Below are 18,733 nucleotides of genomic sequence, written 5' to 3' on the forward strand. Positions count from 1 at the left end.
CCTACAGAGAACCACAATTTATACACAGTTTACTTTGGTGTGTCTCTTCTCTGATCTATTCCTGTGCTTTCACACACACACTTACATTATCTGTATATACATATGTAGTTTGGATGCGTGTTTTTTTAAATAGGTGGGTTCATACTGTGTGCAGTTTATTACTTTTTCACCTGGCAGCATGTTTTGGCATTCTCTCTACGTCACTTCACATCTATCTTGTTTTCATGGCTTCCCTGTTCTCCGTATTGAGGATGGACCACATCTCTTTACATAGTCCCTGCTGAGAATAGCAGGTTGTGTCCAGTTTTGTCTGGTCACAGTTTTGTATGGAAGGTCCAAGTACGCAGATCTTTGTGCTCATGTGCAAATAAATATCCATGGGTGATTACTAGAATTAGAATTGCTTTGTCAAAAGTTTTGTACGTTTGAAATTTTAATAAACTGTTGCCAAACCACCCTCCATTAAGGTTGATAAATGTACACTCCCACCATGTATGACACACACATAAAATACTGATGCCAACTCTGGATGTTATCTTTTTCAATGCACAAATTTTGGGTTTCTTTTTTTAAAAAGCATAGTTTTAACCATGTGATAGATACCATTTTCATCTTTTTGTGTACTTTACCTATGTTGTAAATGTTTCTAGTCCCCTCGTTTTTAAAAGAATAACTTTTATTACAGAAATTTAAAAAAAAGGAAAAAGTTCATTGTCAAAGAATCAGAAAGTACAGTTAAGCCAAAAAAATTGTTTTAAAATTAATCCTAATTCTACCATCCATATCACATTTTGGTGCATCTCCACCTCCTACTCAACTTCTTCTGTGCCTTAAAATTTTCTTTTTTTTACAAACATAATCTCCTTTTTAATGGGCAGTTAATGTGCAGTAGAGGAGATTGATCACAATTTATTGAGCCCTTCCCTAATATTGCATACTTCAGTTGCCTCTAATTTTCGCTGTTATAAATAACACAGTAGTGGACATCTTTGTGCCTCAGTCTTTTTTTGTTTGTTTTTTGTTGGAATGATTTCCAAAGTGCCCCCGTTACAGATAACAGGACTCAGTTTAGTCCTTAGGTATCTAAGGAATCTTACACATACACAGTTCTCATTTGTACCCCTGAGTAATAATTTCCAAAGGGAAGGGGAGGCTCAGAAAGGCTGGTGACCTGCCAGAGTCACACAGCTGGGTGGTGGGGACTGAGCCGGTCTCTGCAGCTGCCCCTCACCCCTGCCCCCACCCCCGTGTCTTCGCAGGTCTGGGGCTCTCCTCCCGGACCCCGGCTGTGAGCACGTCCGAGTCGAGTGCGGGCACGGGTACCAGCACCCCATCCACACCCACCACCACCAGCCAGAGCCGCCTCATCGCCTCGTCCCCCACCCTCATCTCAGGGATCACCAGCCCCCCCCTCCTGGACTCCATCAAGACAATCCAGGGCCACGGCCTGCTTGGCCCCCCCAAGTCCGAGCGCGGCCGAAAAAAGATCAAGGCGGAGAATCCGGGGGGGCCGCCTGTCCTCGTAGTCCCCTACCCCATCCTGGCCTCGGGCGAGACTGCCAAGGAGGGCAAGACATACAGGTGGGGGTCTCGGTGGGAGGGGGTCCAGGTGGGCTTGGGTTAGAGGCCAGTGCCTCAGGCTGCAGCAGGGGCCCAGCAGTGGGGCACTGCAAAGAGGGGCCCCAGAGGCGGAAGGTGAGGGCTAGGGTCCAGAGGGGCGGGGTCTCCTGGCTCGCCCCGCCCACAGCCCTTCAGAGGTGGTCTCTGGCTGGGGCCGCCCTCACCACAGCCTGGGATGTCAGAGTCTGTTTCCAACACTCTTCAAGCAGTGTTCTGAACCCCCAACGTTAGAATCATCTGGAGAGCTTTCCAAAAATGCCAGTGCCAGGGCGCACCCCCAGAAGTTCCGATTTAACTTGCTGGGGGGAGACATGCGGAGGGCCCCAGGTCAGGCTTTCTTGAAAGCTCCCCAGACGATTCTGAAGTACCCCCAGGGTGGAGAACCTCTCACCAGGAGTGCTGGAGCCCCTTCCCCAGAACCATGAGTCACCAGCCGCTCTTCCCTGTGAGATGTAAGCCTGCTCCCCGGCCTGCTGTAAATCTGTCTCCAGGGGGAAGAGCTTTGGCCTCCAGATTGGAGGGTGTCCAGGCTGGGGGCCTGCCCGTGCCCCCTGGACCCTCCCAGGAGAGCTCTGTCCCTGGTGCAAGGTCTCTCTGACATAGAAGGTCTCCCCTGAGATGTCCAGGTACGGGGCGGGGGCGGGAATCTTCCCGGTATGAACCTGCCTCTTGCCCACAGGTGTAAGGTATGCCCGCTGACCTTTTTCACCAAGTCTGAGATGCAGATCCACTCCAAGTCGCACACAGAGGCCAAGCCCCACAAGTGCCCGCACTGCTCCAAATCCTTTGCCAACGCCTCCTACCTGGCCCAGCACCTGCGCATCCACCTGGGCGTCAAGCCCTACCACTGCTCCTACTGTGATAAGTCCTTCCGACAGCTCTCCCACCTCCAACAGCATACCAGGTGAGTGGCCGGCCTGGTGCTGCCCCGATGCAGCCAGTTTCAGCTCAGCACCTGCACCTGGTGCATGGACCTGGTGCAAGGAGGGACAAGGACCTTCTCTAGGTGCCTGTTGCCCTCAGGGTCAAGACCAAACTGTTTTTCTTGTCATTCGAGGCCTTTTATGATATGGCCTTTGTGGACGTCACTTCCCACTGTTGCTCATCTGTAAGGTCTTTGCACGTGCTGTGTCCTTTACCTGAAGCGCCCTCCCCCTCCTTTATTCTGTTTTTCTGACCCTCTCCTATCCATCTCTCAGTAAAGCTTCCTCCAGGAAGTCCTCCCTGGCCCCCCTGAGCTGGTTCCACAGGCCCTGGGCTTCCCCATCCCAGCAGGGTAGACTGTCTTCTACTTGCCTGGTATTTGCCCACCACCCCCAATATATTGAGGGTTCTTGAAGGCGAGGGCTTGGTCTCCTCCGTTTCCACATCCCCAGTGGGTGGCACATAACAAACATTGAGGCATATGTTTAATATTTGTGGAATAAATAGAACTGGCTTTTACAGGGCATATGATTCATCCATTTAACAAATATGTACAAGAGGTGAATTGTAAATATGTATGCCAGACATGCCCCTAGGTGCTGGGGATACAGCACTGAACAAAGCAGACACAGATTCCTGCCCTCTTAGGGTGTACAGTCTAGTCGAAAGCATGAAAGTGGGATTTGGAGATAGACCTGCTTTAAGGAAAGAGGTTTTTGCAGGGGAGTACAGACATCAGAAAGACTGGCTCACCAAATAAAAATTCCATAGGTATTTAAATAAATAAACTAAAGGTTACCAAATTACAGTTCATCTCTTCAGAGGGGAAGAAACACAGCAGTTTTCTCACATGATGGTTCTCGTATCTATAAGCACGGCTGTGTGTCTGCCCGTATCAGCATTGGCAGGGATAAAATTGTTTTTGCTGTGGAGTCTGTAACTCACAGAAAGCGCTCAAGGTTTTCTTTATCTTGGACACTAAGGCTAGACACAGGAACCTTAGGTTTTGTTTTGTGATGTTGTTATTTATTCATTTCTCTCCATTGTCTTTGTTTGCTTTATCCCAGGGGGCAAGATGTTTTGTCTGTTTCTCTGACTTTGGGATATGGTCAGTAGGTTTGATATTAAGGAGCAAATGACAGGAGAGCGGCAGGGTGGCATCAGTCTGCTTTTCTCGTCCCCATGCCTCCTGAGGCATGGATTTGACCACGTAGATTTGTTTCAGAAACTTTCTGATTTTGTCATGAATTTATTTTTTGAAGTTTGGCTAGTTTTATGGATATAGGTGTGTGTAATGAGGCGCTGATCAATAAACAGAGTCCCCCTGGTTGTATGGTTACTAAAATTAGAGCATGCCACCCCAAGATTTGAGAGTTAACTTCTGTCAGGAGATTTTTGTAAAGCCCCCAGGTCATAATTTTAATCTGTGTATGTGTGAAAAAATTTTTTCTTATCATATTATCTAATCTAAGATCTATCTAAGTTCATATCTAAGATCCATCCAATTCACCTCTTGTCAGGTTGCGCCTATACAACCTGTAATGGGAAGGGTACCGTCTTTTTGGAGAATCCCAAGTTTGTCTGTGTTTCTGGGCTAGCAGGAATGACTTTTCCCATAACCTTAAAGGCAAGGATTCCACAAGCCATGGAGTAGATTCAGTTGAGTTTCCTGGAAGCCTGGGGAGGCTACATTCCCACTTACAAAGTACAGGCCTTGTTTCTTCCTATCAGGCTCGTCATGCCTAATTAAATCAAATTTGTCTTTAAATGTGACATTTCTGGCATGGTCATGGTTACAAATTTGATTTACCCAATTATATCCTGTTAGGAAGGAGGACAGATTCTTAGTGAACCTATTTACAGAAACTAATGGTCATAAAAAGGAAAAGGTCTCAGTAAAGGCACTTTGTATATTTTTTAGCAATTGTTCTGAGTAGTTTTGCAGACAAGGCCAATAGTGTTTTTTCAATAGGACCATTCTTTTAAAATTTCCTTGATAATTCATTAGTTTATATCTATGTCAAATTTGTATAGTCTTCCTGCTGAATCCCCCCCCCCCCAAATTCTAAAGGGTTAGCTGGAGCAAGGCGCCATTTAAGGAATATCCTATTCCAGTTTGTTCACATATAGCCTCCTAAATTGAAGATTAGGGATAGATCAAAGAAAAAAAAAAAGGGGGTTTTCTCATATGCCCGTTAGAAAATAGAACATTAACCACAATTAAATCACTTTGATCCAGTCCTAGGTCATAATTCCTGTTCCCCAGTCTTGGGGAGTTAGTCTGCTCTGCAAAGTTGCCTGCTTCTGGACTAAAGGCTTGGTTCCTGCTTTGGCCTTGCACAGTGTCTGGTCATGGTGGTGGGTCATCTTGGAAGCCTATGCCCCATGTCTCTTCCCAAAGTGTAAAGAGCCAAGTGCACTGGTACAGTCCTCTATTGAGGCCGTCAGCTCTTGATGTTTCTTTCAGAAGACTCAATCTCTGACCTGAAGCACAGGCCTTGAGGCAAGTGTGAGGGAGGGAACCAGGCCTGTTGATTAGACTAAATGACTCTGGTCCATTTATTATATAACCAACAATATCAGAATGGAGGAGAATGGAGGCCTCTATTAAGGTATAATGTATGATCAGTTGTTCAGATTCAGAGCATATTATAGGCAGCAGGGGTGTTGACCCATTGTCACGGTCTTTTAATTGATCTCATAAAGCATGTGTTATGATTGGCACTAAAAAGCATAGTTAAATCTAGAAAAGAAATCTTTTTAAAGATATTTCTCTGTGGATACTAATGGTACTAGTCTCTGTACATGAAACCAAGTTGTTAGGTTTTTTCCCTCCATCTTAAAAAGTACACATATATATATGTTATATGCAATTATATATTATATATGATATTACTATAATATTTATGTGAATTATATATAATTACATATATACACACACATAAAATTAACTAAGGGAGAATGAGCTTCTTTTCTTTTGATCTGCCAACCTTCTTATGCTAGACACTTCATAGGCCGGCTATCATTCTAGTGTTTGGCTAATTCAGATGTGGAGAGTACAAAACATGCCCTCACTGGGAGCTTTTATAAAGCGGGGGAGCAAATCTCTGGTGTTGCCCAGTGGCCAGCTGGAAACTCCAGGCACATCTGGGTGTAAAAGTTACCTTGATATTTTATTATTCTGAAGGTGGGGCCTGGGTTTGAGAAAGGCTACAGCACAAAGTTGGTAGAGTAGGCAGAACATCAGTCTGGTAGGAAGTAAACACAGTAGCAAGTAATAATTAGTAAGAATCCTAGTGTTTTCAGAAGTAGACGTTTGTTTGAAAATATTATTTAAGACCATGACCAAACAAGCAACAAGAAATTAACAGGCCCTTGAGGGGAGAGTGTTTTTAAATTTATTTATTTAATTTATGTATTATTTTTGGCTGTGTTGGATCTTCGTTGCTGTGCATGGGCTTTCTCTAGTTGCAGCAAGCGGGGCTTCTCTTGTTGCGGAGCATGGGGTCTAAGTGTGCAGGCTTCAGTAGTTGTGGCACGCGTGCTCAGTAGTTGTGGTACACAGGCTTAGTTGCTGCGAGGCATGTGGGATCTTCCCGGACCAGGGCTCGAACCCGTGTGCCCTGCATTGGCAGGCGGATTCTTAACCACTGCGCCACCAGGGAAGCCCAAGGGGAGAGTGTTTCGTCAGAATGTTCCTTGTTCAGGGATTGCTCTCTGTTCCTGAGGGCACAATTTTTTTCTCCCTCTATTTTTTTCTTATGAGTGATTTGAGTTCATAGCGGTTGGAAACCAAACAAGCAACATAAGAGGGTCCTATCAACATTTAGAGACAAATTATTAGTCATTATGCAGTGGCGTATATAATTAAACCAATGTATCCTAACCCAGTGACAAAGAGGCTGGTGTCCCTAGTGCCCGCAAGTCCCAGAATCCTTAAGACAAACAAACCAAAAAAAGCCGAACAGAAAGAAGCAACCAGATTCCAGGTTGCTTTTCTCCCATTCCACAGAGACTCCTGTTCTTTGCCCCTTGATAGAGAACCACACAGGGCATATAATCAAATCCATCTTCTCAACGTTATGCCGATAATAAAGGGGGTAAAAGAAGGTCATGTCAAAACAGAACCAGCCCTGGTCAAGTAATAAAAATAGAGCTAGAAGCAGGTTGAGCAGGAGCCCCCTGGGAGTTGAGACAGATGTGCCTGGAAGCATGTGGCGGTTCATGTAATTGAACGGCGCTGGCGGTTCTGGAGCATCTTGGTGGGACCTCTGTCTATGAACGGAAGGCAACAAGACAAAAAAAGCAGGTGACTTTGCAAAGTGTTTGCAGAAATCCAGACTTCAGAAGGATCGGCCCTGTAAATTATAAATACATGTATTTAAGGGGAAAATTAACAGGAGTTTGTAGGGAGTCTGTTCACGGTAGAGATACAGCAGTAGTCTCGTGCAGTTAGCATCTGGATAAGATCACACATCTGTAGATATCACGAGGCAGAAGTCAGGGGGTAACCCTGTTTTATGAAGGAGTTAGTAAGGTATAAGAAAGGGCTCAACGTTTTACCTGTTTGGGGAATGTATGCTAGACAAAGTGACCCTGGATTTGTTTGTTTATTCAGGCTGCAGAGTGGTTTTTGCCCGTGTTTTCCTTCTGGCTGTGCGATGTTGTGTACATGTGTGGTGATAATTGTGGCAGGGGTAGGTTTTCTCAAGTGTGATGATAGTGATGGTGATAACATCCTAGCAACAACTGTTCCTTGTCAGAGAGCTCCTAAGTGCCCGGCCCTGCATAAGGTGTTTACATATGAGGTGTCCATAAAGTCCTTACAAATCTGAAATAACAAATCTGAAAAGTGCCACGGAGAGGCAACCATCTCGAGGAAGGTCCACTGTCACCGTATCTACCATCGTTTTAGTTACAAAGCACAGTGGGACTGAAGCCATTCAATATAACGTGCCGCTTATTACCTGGAAAATAAAGGATCAATGATAACTAATGAATCCTCGATAATTTTATTTAAACATTGAATAAATTCCCCCTTTGTTGTTTTTCATAAATTGTTTGTCTTAAAGAGACATGAGTGTATTAAAAACTAACACTGGGGGGACTTCCCTGGCGGCCCAGTGGTTAGGACTCCGCGCTTTCACTACTGAGGGTGCGGGTTCAATCCCTGGTCGGGAAATTAAGATCCCGGGAGCCATGCGGTGCGGCCAAAAAAAAAACCCAAACCAAAACAAAACTAACACTGTGAACCTGTCTTAGGAACGCCCTTTCAGTAAGTTACAGCCCTTACAGCCCTTATTATTATCCCCATTTTAGAGGTGAGGAAACTGGGGCTCGGGAGGCACAGTCGCTTGGCCAAGGCCACACCACTAAGAGGAGGCAGAAGCGAGATGTGAGCCAAGCACTGAGGAGCAGCCCCGCCTCGGAGGTGGGAAGGGGCTGGGGATGTTGGCTGCAGAAGAAACTCAGGTGGGAGCGAGGTCCAGGCAGGAGAGCAGGGCTAGTCTTCGGGGCCCCGGGGTGGGGCTGGGACAGTGGGGGTGAAGGAGCAGCCCGGGGGCCCCGATTTCAGCTCAGCTTCCCTGCACCTGGAGTTGGTGGTGAGCTCCCCATCACTACGGATGTGGGAGTCAGGCCTGGGTGCCCCCCTAGTGGGGAGATGCCCTGCAAAGAGAGGACTCTGATGTTGGGATTGAGGGCTTGGCCTTGACTTGAAATTCAGGGGTGAAGAGCTCAGGGGCCAGTAATCAGGGGGAACCTTTGCTCCCTGAAGCCCTTCTGAGGCCCAGTGCTGGCTGCCATGCATAATGACAGATCAGTGGTCAGAGGCTGGCTCTGGGCCACAGGAACTCCCACCATGCACTGGGAGGCTGGTGGATGTGAAAACTTCCATGAAAGGGGGAAGTATGTAATGGAGGTTGGGGAGGATCATCGGAGGCGAGTGTTGAAGGGTCCATAGCCCTCTCTCGTGAGAGATGGGAATGGTGTTCCCAGCAGGAGGAACGGCACGAGCAAAGGCTCAGAGACTTGCTGGGGGGTGTGGATTTGGATTCTGTCCTGGAAAAGGGGGAGCCAGTGGAGGAGACCATGACAAGGTCAGGTCCCTGCGCTGCTGCTGTGGTGGAGGGGAGAGGCTGAGGCCGGGAGTCCAGGAAGGAGGCTGGGCAGCTGTGGCACTTGGGGAGGAGGCCAGAGGAGCAAGGTCCTGAGGTAGGGCCTGATGTCCCTGGAGAACCATCCATCGGTCAGTCAACAAACACTTGTGAAATACCCTTGAGGAACGGGCGTTGTTGATTATGTGGAACATATTACTATTGTCAGTAACTGACTTCAGGAGGAAAGAACTCACCTTCCTATATACCGAGTCCTCTCTGCTGAGCCTGTGCCAGGCCCTGGGATGATGGTGGCGAACGAGACCAAGGGCATTCTTGCTCTCAAGGAGGGAGGCAGCTTAGAAAACAGTGACTAGACATTGACAAAATACGTGCCCACACACAGACTTCTGCTCAGGGGTGGGCTGCAGGGGCCAGGTCTAGTCTGGGGGGTCAGGAAAGGCTGCCACGATCAAGGGGCTTTTACATTGAGAACAGGAGTCTGGGTTTTAGCCAGGCATTAGCTGGGGGAAAAGTGTGCCTGGAAGAGGATCAGCCTGGATACCGGACGGAAGGTAGGAAGGGACTTGGAATGCTGGGGCGGGGGGCGCAGAGGGAGGTGGTGGGCCTGGAGCCTCGGGGCAGGGAAGAGGCATGACTTGGGCAGCAGTGGGAGGCGAGGATTCTGGGGTGGGCGTTGCGGAATTTAAAACAAAATCAGCACATGTCCTGGGGTCCCTCGGTCCCCTCTGCCATCCGAGTTCCACAGCCCTGGAGCCCTGGAGGGGAGCGAGGATGGGATGAAATGGAGGGATTCTGGCGGCAGGCGGAGCCGGTCCAGATGACCCTTAAGGTCCTTCTATTGTAGAGACGGGGTGCAGTAGCCTGGGATGATGTCCCCAAACATGTGACACCCCCAATGTGCAGGTAGAATAGAGGTCCTGAGAACTGGGCCAGCCCATTTCCACCTGGCCTGTCTCCATGCAGCCTGAGACGAGCCGTCCCTGCCCTTGGGGTTCCCCGTCTAGTAGAGGAGACAGAGGAGGGGCGGCCTCACTGCTGAGGATGCAGCCAGGGCACAGGGGTGGCAGGCAGAAGCATCAATCAGCAGTGGTTGCCAGATGAGAAATGGTCCTCTGACCAGGACTCAGGGTGCAGGAGCAGGGAGGTGAGGCCGAACCACACGTGAAGGGCCTTGAATGGCACACTAGGGAATTCGGACTGTCACTGTTCACAGTGGGCAGTCAAGGTCGTGGGCTTACTGATGGCAGGGAGTGTTCCTTATTCCAGCCTGGCCAGCACGGGGCCTGGTCTGGGGGACCTTAGTTTGTCTGATGAGTCTGTTGATGGGCGGAGCAAACCCAGGGCGTGCTGTGGCTTTAGGGAAGGAGCCATACCGGGTGGTCAGAGCTGGATTCTCCCTCCACCTAATGCTCATTGGCAACTTAGGCAAAAGAGGTTCAGATCCAGTCTGCATTTCATTACCTACCTGCTTGGCACAGGATTTGCCAGAGCAGGTGACTGAAGACGAGCCTAGGAGAGCAGGGAGGGCCTCCTGTCCCGGTGTGTGCGCCTCGCTCCCGAGCCCCGTTTCCACACCCCGTCCCGGTCCTCCTCCATCCTCACCTGGCTGCTGGACCAGCACAAGCGGCAACAGCCAACAGAAAGCCCGGCCATCAGCCTGCAAGTCACTGCTCCCAAGTCTCCTTCTCAGTGAGGACCCCGACCACCCTATTTAACATCGCACCCTCCCCATGCACTCATGACCCCCCTCACCTGCTCTGTTTCTTCTCACAGCGCTTATTACCTCCTACACGCACTTTACTTGCTTATTTCATAATCATTGTTTCCACGAGGCAGTGGGTTTTTGTTTTGTTTTGTTTACGGATATGTTCCAGGCACCCAGGGTGGTGCCTGGCACACGGGTGTCTGATATAATAATTGTTAAATGAATGAATAATAGTAATACTGGCAAGTGGTGATGGAGCCCTGACTCTGTGCCAGTACTTGGCTAAGCCCCTTCCACATATTATCTAATGGAATCTTCACAAAGCCCAGTGAAGTAGGGACTGTATTTTTATACCCATTTTGCAGATGAGGAAACCGAGGCTCAGTGATTTGACCAAGGTCACCCAGCTAGTAAATGGTGGAGCCAGCGTGAGGACAAAAAGGGGCTCACAGGAAGGACACAGAGGCTGACTTTCAGGGCCACCCAGTCCTGCATTCTCTCAGTAGCTGGGGTGACCAGGTAGCCATGTGGGGAAGAGGCAGGAACTAGAAATTGGGGGCCAATTAGAGGGTGATGTCTCCTGAGAGAAAGAGGCAGGGTGGGCAGGGAAGGTCCTGGCAAAGATGTGAATCTGCCCTTCTGCCCTTTTCAGTGGGTGGTCTGCAGGTGGCTTTTTTAGAAGAGGGGCAGAATACCATCAAAGCAAGACTGCCATGATTAGCCGGGGGCCTGGGCGGGCTCTCTGAGTGGGTGCTGGTGGAGGGCCGGGTTCAGCGGGGCCCTGTGGGGAGCGTGGAGGCTCTGGTCACAGAATGGCTGTGGGAGGCCAGAGAAGAAAGGACGCGAGTAGCCTTTGAAGTCCCAGCTCTTGCCTGGGGCTCACTCTGGGGAGTGTGTGTGGAGCGGGGAGCCTGGGAGGCTTGGGGGCCGGAGGGGTGTGCAGGCTAGCCGAGGGCTTGGGGGCTGGAGCTGGCCTGGGGGACCTGTCAGGGACGCCACCTCACTGGGCTGCCTGTTGCAGAATCCACACAGGCGACAGACCCTACAAGTGCCCACATCCTGGCTGCGAAAAGGCTTTCACTCAGCTCTCCAACCTCCAGGTGAGTGCCCGCCTGCCTCTGCCAGGTGCACAGCCCCTCCTCCCCAGGGGAGCGTAAGGAGGGGGTGGGGCTGGGGGAGTCCAGCCAGCTCCCGACCCCTGCTGTGCTCCCCACAGTCTCACCAGCGCCAGCACAACAAGGACAAGCCCTACAAGTGTCCCAACTGCTACCGGGCCTACTCGGACTCCGCCTCCCTGCAGATCCACCTCTCGGCCCATGCCATCAAGCATGCCAAGGCCTACTGCTGCAGCATGTGCGGGCGGGCCTACACCTCGGTGAGTGCGGGGCCCCCAGGAGCCTCTCCCTCTCCCCGGCCTCCTCAGACCTGTACTGATGCTCCCATTTTCCAGATGAGTAAACTAAGACCGAGAGAAGGGCAGTGACTTCCCAAGATCACAGTGAGTGGCAGAGCCAGGGCTTCTGCTTTCCAGTTGAGTTTTCGGCTGCTAAGGCCGAGCTCTCCCCAGGCAGCCTTTCGCCTGGGTTCTGGAGATGTGGTTTCTTCCAGGCAGCGTGGGGTGGTGGGCGGGAAGGCGCTGGCAACCTGCTCCCCAGAGCCAGGGAGGGAGTAGGACCTTTCCCCACTGGGGAAGCTGCAACCCCCGTCATGCCCACAAGGTGGCACAGTGACCTGGCCCAGAGCCACCTTCATCTCCCAGGAAAGGCCCAAACAGGGCCAGAAAGGTGCCGGTCCTCCATCCCTGGATGGGAATTTCCCTAAACAAGGGCCTTTCAGACCCAGGAGAGGGAGTCCAAGTGAGTCACTTATGTGTCCAAATATTCTGGTTAACAGACCCCCACATGTACCCAGACTGATCACCAAGCCTCAGTTTCCTCATCTGTAAAATGGAAGAGGTAATAGTTCTTAACTTGTAGGGCTGTTGGCTGGCAGAGTCAGCGCCTGACAGACCTAAGCTAACACAATGATTTATTCACCCAGTGTTTGCTGAACACTTGTGCCAGGCACTTGGGAATCAGGATGAATCAAACAGGCATATTCTTTGCCCCCAGGCAGGTTAGAGTGCACTGCTGGAGACAGACATTAAACAAGTAACCACACAAGCGGATATGTAATGACAAATAACTGCTCTAAGCAGGCTTTGTCAGCTTCGGCCCATGTTGACATCTTTGCCGAGGGGTGCTGTCCTGTGCGTTACAGGATGTTTAGCAACATCCTTGGCCTCTACCCACTAGCAACCCCTCCCTGAAAATGCCTCCAGACTTTGCCAAATGTCCCTGGGGTGAGGGGGGGAAATTGCCTCTGATTGAGAACCACTGCTGTAAAGGAAAATAAAGGAAACATGTTTTGAAAGGCAGCTGCAGGGAGGACAAAATGGAGTTGGGGAAGGGAGATGGGTTGGGATAGGAAGTATCCTATGATAGGAAGTATCCTATGAGGAAGTAACATTTAGAGGAAGCCTTGAAGGTAATTGGCCAGGTGAGGAGGAGTGGAGCGGGAAGGACTTTCCATGCAGGGGAACAGGGAATGCAAACACCCCTGACGTGGAACAGTCGCGGTGTGTTCCAGGAACTGAAGGAAAATTAGGTCACACGAGGCTGTCGGTCCCTGTTAGGGAGTCTGGATGTTTTTCCTGGTGGAGAGGGGACCCATGGGGAGGGGACTGTCCAGGAGGGTAGTTTTGAAAGTTCACTTTGGCTGGAGAGGGGCGCATGGATTGCACCTTCCTATACGCGTTCCCTCTTAGAGGAGGGGCCACCAGCGGTCACGGCCTTTGTTCTTAGAGGGGATCTGAACTCTGGGGGGAAGGGGCTGTCACATCTCACCTGGCCTGAGGCCCCACCCTGAACTGGGCCTGACTGGGCTCCACAGAACAAGAATAATTACCTTTTTTAAAAACACATATTAATGGATTGACTTTTAAACTACTTTAATACATAAAAGAAACATTTTAGAATAGTGAACCCTCGTGTTCCCATCAGACCCCAGAACCTGGCATCGGTCTGTGCTGCCTCATCCATATCCCTGTTTTTTGAAGTAAAACTGACATCACATTGTTCCATCTGAAAATTTTCACTTTGTGTCTTTAAACATAAAGACTGCTTTTTTGAACTTATCCACAATACCTTTATAATACCTTAAAATGATTCACCGTAGTCCTTAATATCGTCAAATACCCAGCTGGTATTCACATTTTCATTTGTCTCATGGATGCCATAATTTATAATTTTATTTACTTACGAATTTTATTTTTTAATCAAGATCCAAATAAAATTCTTACATTGCACTGGGTCAATATATCTTTTAAACTATTGGTCCTCCACCCCACCTCAACACCACTGCCTTTTTTTTCTTTGCAATTTACTTATTGAAGAATAGTTTCCTAGTTTGGATTTTGCTGATTGCTTCCCTTCGGTGTTGTTTGATAGCGCTTTGCCACCACATTTGAGGGCTTCCTCTGCCGGATTCTGAGCAAGCTGAGGTATGAGGCCAAGGAGTGGCAGGTGGGAACCAGAGCACCACCTTAGTGTGAAAGCCTGTGGGCCTGCAGGTGAGCCTTGGGTCACCTCGCCCACCCAGTCCTGGGTGCCTCAGGTCAGACTTAGCAGAGTCTGTGGCAGTGTTCAGGGGATTAGGTGAGCATGCCCAGTTTAAGCTTCCCAAAGTCACCAATCAGATCAGGCCCCACTTCTTCCCAAAGGAGGATGGAGCATGGGGGTGCAGAGGCCGGGGCTCCCATCACCACCTAGAACGAAATGTAGAGACTAGGGAAGCAGTGGTCCCCTCAACCCTACTGCATGCTAAGAGTTTTACCCACATCACCATAGCAACCCTTTTCCCCATCCCTGCCTGCAGAGGAGGAAACTGAGGCTTGGAGGGATAAGATGACTTGTCCAACATTCCACTGCTGAGAAATGGCAGAGCCAGGGTCACCTGAGGCCTACCGCTTCGCCCCCACTGGGAGAACCAGCCACATGGGGGCAGCTATGCTCAATCGGACAGGACTCCACTGCAGCCAGTTGGTAGATGGCAGCTGGCCTGGCCCTAGGGAGTTTTAGGTGGGCACTGCTGTGGGGTGAGCCTGGTGCCTGCCAGCTCTCTAGTCAGCACACTGTGGGCTCGGACTCTGGTAAATAAGCCAGCCCCCACTGCTGGCAGAGATGCAGCATCCCTAGAACCAATGCTGATGCCCATCTGACCCCCCCAAAGCTGTGGCTGTCCATCACTAGCCAGCCCACCTACCAAGGAGCCCTCCAGTGGCTGCTTGTGGGAGCTGCAGCTCCCCCTGCACCCCTTGCCAGCAGTTGGTTGTAAGTTCTGAATCTCACCCCGCCCACAGGAGACCTACCTGATGAAGCACATGTCCAAACACACGGTGGTGGAGCACCTGGTGAGCCATCACTCGCCCCAGAGGACGGAGTCCCCCGGCATCCCAGTGCGAATTTCCCTCATCTGAGCCGACCCAAGGCGCCGCCCCGCCCTGCCCACTGGCAGACACAGACCCAGGCAGCACCAGGCCCCGACTCCCTCCAGGGGCCCTCCAGGAACAGCCGAGCTCTCTCATGACCTTCCTGACCTTCCAGAAAGCCTGGGCCGCAGAAGCCCTGCCCGGTCCAGCTCCGGGGGCGGCCAGGCCAACTGCAAGATTCTGGACTGTTTTGGTGGCATCCAAAGACGATCTCAGAGCACTTTGAACCTCTCTGCTGGGTTTTCCTTTTGTTCCCCACCCTTCACTTGCTTCACTGTTCTTTTTTTTTTTTTTTTTTAAGTTTGTTTTGGAAATAACAAAAAAGATATTTATTGGCCAAGAAGTTGGTGCTGCTAAGACCGAGAAATTAAAAGAACCGGACAGATGGACACAGAGAACCAGAGGGCAGCGTGGGACCTTAAATTGCCACGGCCTCAGGTCTTGAGGGAAAGGCTCAAGCCTGGGTTTCTGGACTGCAAAGGGGGCCCCCAGGTGGGAGGGGCAGGAGGCAGCTGGAGTGAGCCGCTTGCCCCTGGGTGCCAGCTCGAGCCTCCAGAGCTGCGCCCTGGGCGTCACTGAGCAGAGGGATGTGGCAGCTACCAGGGCTACCCAGTCTTCAGGAGACGAAATGAGAGGGGCCGGGAGGTCCACAGGACCAAAGGGTGCAGTGTTGGCTGGGCTGGGTACAGGCCCAGGGAAATGGGGTGGGGTGGGCTGGGTAAGACCTGGCACCCCTGCTGCCCTGAAGACCACCCCAGTCTACCTCGGTGCTGGCCAAGAAACCTATTGGCTACCTCTCCCACCATCCCAGACTGTGGGCAGGGGGAGGGAGTGGGCCTGGGGCAAGGACCCCCCCCCCCTCCAGAATTTCCTCCAGATGGGGCAGTGCCCAAGGAGGGGTTACTTGTCTTCCCTGCCATGGAGGGGAATCCCCAGCCCAGGCCCTAGGCCCCCTCGGCAGGGAAGGGATCCTCGGGGAGGAGGGTCCCGGGAGCAGACCCTGCCCTCAGCTCCCACAGACACACCCCAATCTGAAAGCCATGCGTGTCCGTGTATATAGGAACCATGTACAGAGCCCGGAGAAGCCCCCCTACATCCCCTGGGGAAAAAAAAAAAAAAGAAAACTAGACAGAAACTCATCTATATATTCTGTATCTGGAGTCCCGTTTTGAATATTAACTGTGTTATTTTTATACACTTTTTAAGCCTTAACTCGCCATTGATTTACCAGTTTAACGTCTCCTGGGGTTTCTTTTCCCACGGGGTTCTCTGCCCCACCCCCATCCCTTTGTTTGACTGGCGTCGTCTGATACTCAGTATTGTAGCTTTTTGTCCGCATGTTACTACCCTGTAAATACGCTGTTATACATACTGTTAACACCCCTTTGCTTTTTTCTATGGGACCTCCAGGCCACCATATTTAGAACTAGTTACCTTATTAAAAAAGAGAAAACAGTCTGTTGGCTTCTCAGTCTGCATCGTGGTGGCAGGGAGGTGAGGGCAGGTGCCCCTCAAGGCTTCAGGAACGAAGTTTGCATTATATTGAAGGAAAGGGGTGGGGAGCAAAACAAGTCAAACGTGGGGGAAGACACTAAAGGGGGCAAGAAACAAAGGAATTCCAAACCCTCTGCTCTTTGTATTTCTCTGTTGTGAAGAATAAACTGTACCTGCAGCCGGGTGGCGGCGGTGTGTGGCGTGCTCTGTGCGAGGGTGGGGCTGGGGGGCACCTTTCCACTGCTCCTCTCCCCTCCCCCGCCCCCCATCCCCAGACTGGGGGAAGAAGGGAAATGGCCCTTCCTGTGTCCATCACTCGCAGCCAAGGACCATGAGGGCTCAGAGGAGTGAGTTCCCCATGGTGGCTCATGGCTGAGTCACTTTCTGTCTCTCCCACGAGGCGGCTAGCACAGGGCCAGCCTTGATAAACTCTGGGGGAGTTCCTGCATCTCCCTCCTAGGCAATCAAAACAGTGACCCCCATGGGGAAGATGTGTGTGCAGGGGACTTCTTGGTCCCCTCGATCACTGGACTAGCTGGAGGTTGTGAGGCTGGAGCTGCTGCTGCTGCAGGAGCCCGAGGATGAAGCTGACTCCCAACAAAGCCAAGTGGAGAGCCGGAGACACATCATCGAGCCCGGAAGCTGTCCCGACCCCAGCACCGTCCTGTTACGTAAGCCAGTAAATCCTCGTTAGGGTTGATCTTTCGTTTTCCTCAAAGAGTCCGTTGCTAAACGTTTTCCACAACACCACTGGCTGACTCTGCAATCAGATTCTTCATTCAGTGAGTTAGGAACAAGTTAGGCGATGGTGGGCACCTGAACGGGAAAATCCTGTGTGTGTGTGTGGGGGGGGGGTGGGGGTGGATGGGGTGCTGTGTTGGGCCAGACACAAGCAGAAGGACAAAGGAGGCAGAAAGAAGCGGAGACGGACAGAGGAAACTGAGGGCCAGCCAGTGGCAACCTTAGCTCCTGACTTTGTCTCCATCTTCTGGCCCGCTCTAATTTCCTGCTTGTTCTCACATCAGTGAATTTATAAGTTACCGTGTGACATCAGGTAAGCTAATTAACCTCTCTGTGCCCAATTTTCTCATAGGTAAAATGAGGGAAATAATAGTAACCAATTTATAGGGTGGATATGAGGATTAAATGAACCAATAGATATCTAAGGCTTAGAGCTGTGCCTGGTGCATAGTAAGTACCCAATAAATGTAATTGTTATTATTTGACGTAGCCCTGATGGATTTATGTCCTTTCTGATCAAGGAACCCTGACTAGACAGCCGGTGATGTTTGGGAATTTTGGGGGGCGACATCTGAGCTGGCATGGCAGGTGGGATGGCTGGACAGGTGAAGATTTTGCATGTAGCAGTGACCCTCGGGGGAATGGGAGTCCGATTTTCACCGGCTCACCTGGAAGCTCTCAGGAGCTTACGCGGTCCCTGAGGGTCCCAGCGTGGGTGCTGAGGATAGTGTTGATTAACAGGGACACTGATGGAAGCAGCGGCAGAAGGAGCTTATCCCCTGTTATCCCTGCTGCTGCCCTGAGCCTCTCTACACCTGAGCCTGCCCCACCCACACCTTGGGCCTCTGGGGAAGACAAAGGAGGTCCTCCACTCTGTTCCGCTGCAGCTTCTTTTACCACTCCCCCTCCTCAGGAAGGTCTTGACCCACAGCATGAGGCTCCCCCAGCCCAGCACCTGCAAACCCCTGACTCGTGCCATCACTTCCTTTTTAAAATAGGAAATGGCTGTCCTTCGGCGACTCCTTTGCACTCCACGAACTTGCTGGAGAAGGGGCAGGCAAGGAGAGGGAGAAGGCAAGTTATTTTCTGCGGCATCACAACCCCTGCAAGGAGGGTGATTGGCATCCCCACTTTACATATGAGAAAACTGAGACTCAGCAAGGGTAAGGAACTAGTCCACAGCCATGCACAGAGTCAGAAGAGGAGCAGATTTCCATCCAGATCTTACTGGCCTGAGCTCAGGTCTCTGCTGGCCCAGGGCTCAGTGTGTGTGGCCCTTGGTGAATGATGAAGGCAGTGTAAGGTGGAGGACAGTCTGCCACCAGAGGAAGGGATGTCAGCCTATAGCCATCAAGCAATAACCTGTTCTTAGGCACACCTAGCCTGTTCTTAGCTCTAACCCAGAGTCCAAAAGGTCTTCTGGGTTCTGCTAATCTAGTTGAGGCAGGAGACACTGGGACCTTGGAACTGCTTGGGAGAAGGGAGATATCTCTTACATCATCAACTGGAAGTGTTTGTAAAAACTGTTACTATGTGAAAACCATCAGAGTTGGCTTATAGCCAGAATTGCTGTCCTACCTGAAAATAGTGGAGCCTGTTAAA

At 50.7% G+C, this 18,733-nt stretch overlaps 1 protein-coding gene across 4 annotated transcripts in view; it reads left to right on the forward strand.

Annotated features, from left to right (window-relative positions):
- Positions 1-16,354, forward strand: part of ZNF362 (zinc finger protein 362) — a 38,449-nt gene extending 22,095 nt beyond the window's left edge. For all 4 annotated transcript variants that reach the window (XM_036863435.1, XM_036863444.1, XM_036863455.1 and 1 more), the window contains 5 exons: positions 1,260-1,581; positions 2,300-2,524; positions 11,390-11,468; positions 11,585-11,743; positions 14,768-16,354. In XM_036863435.1, the coding sequence (XP_036719330.1) occupies positions 1,260-1,581; positions 2,300-2,524; positions 11,390-11,468; positions 11,585-11,743; positions 14,768-14,884 (902 nt within the window). In that variant the 3' untranslated portion in view covers positions 14,885-16,354. The remainder of the gene's footprint in view (positions 1-1,259; positions 1,582-2,299; positions 2,525-11,389; positions 11,469-11,584; positions 11,744-14,767) is intronic.
- Positions 16,355-18,733: the final 2,379 nt, after the last annotated feature.

This window comes from Balaenoptera musculus, chromosome 1 (genome assembly GCF_009873245.2).
Source record: "Balaenoptera musculus isolate JJ_BM4_2016_0621 chromosome 1, mBalMus1.pri.v3, whole genome shotgun sequence".
NCBI classification, from domain to species: domain Eukaryota; kingdom Metazoa; phylum Chordata; class Mammalia; order Artiodactyla; family Balaenopteridae; genus Balaenoptera; species Balaenoptera musculus.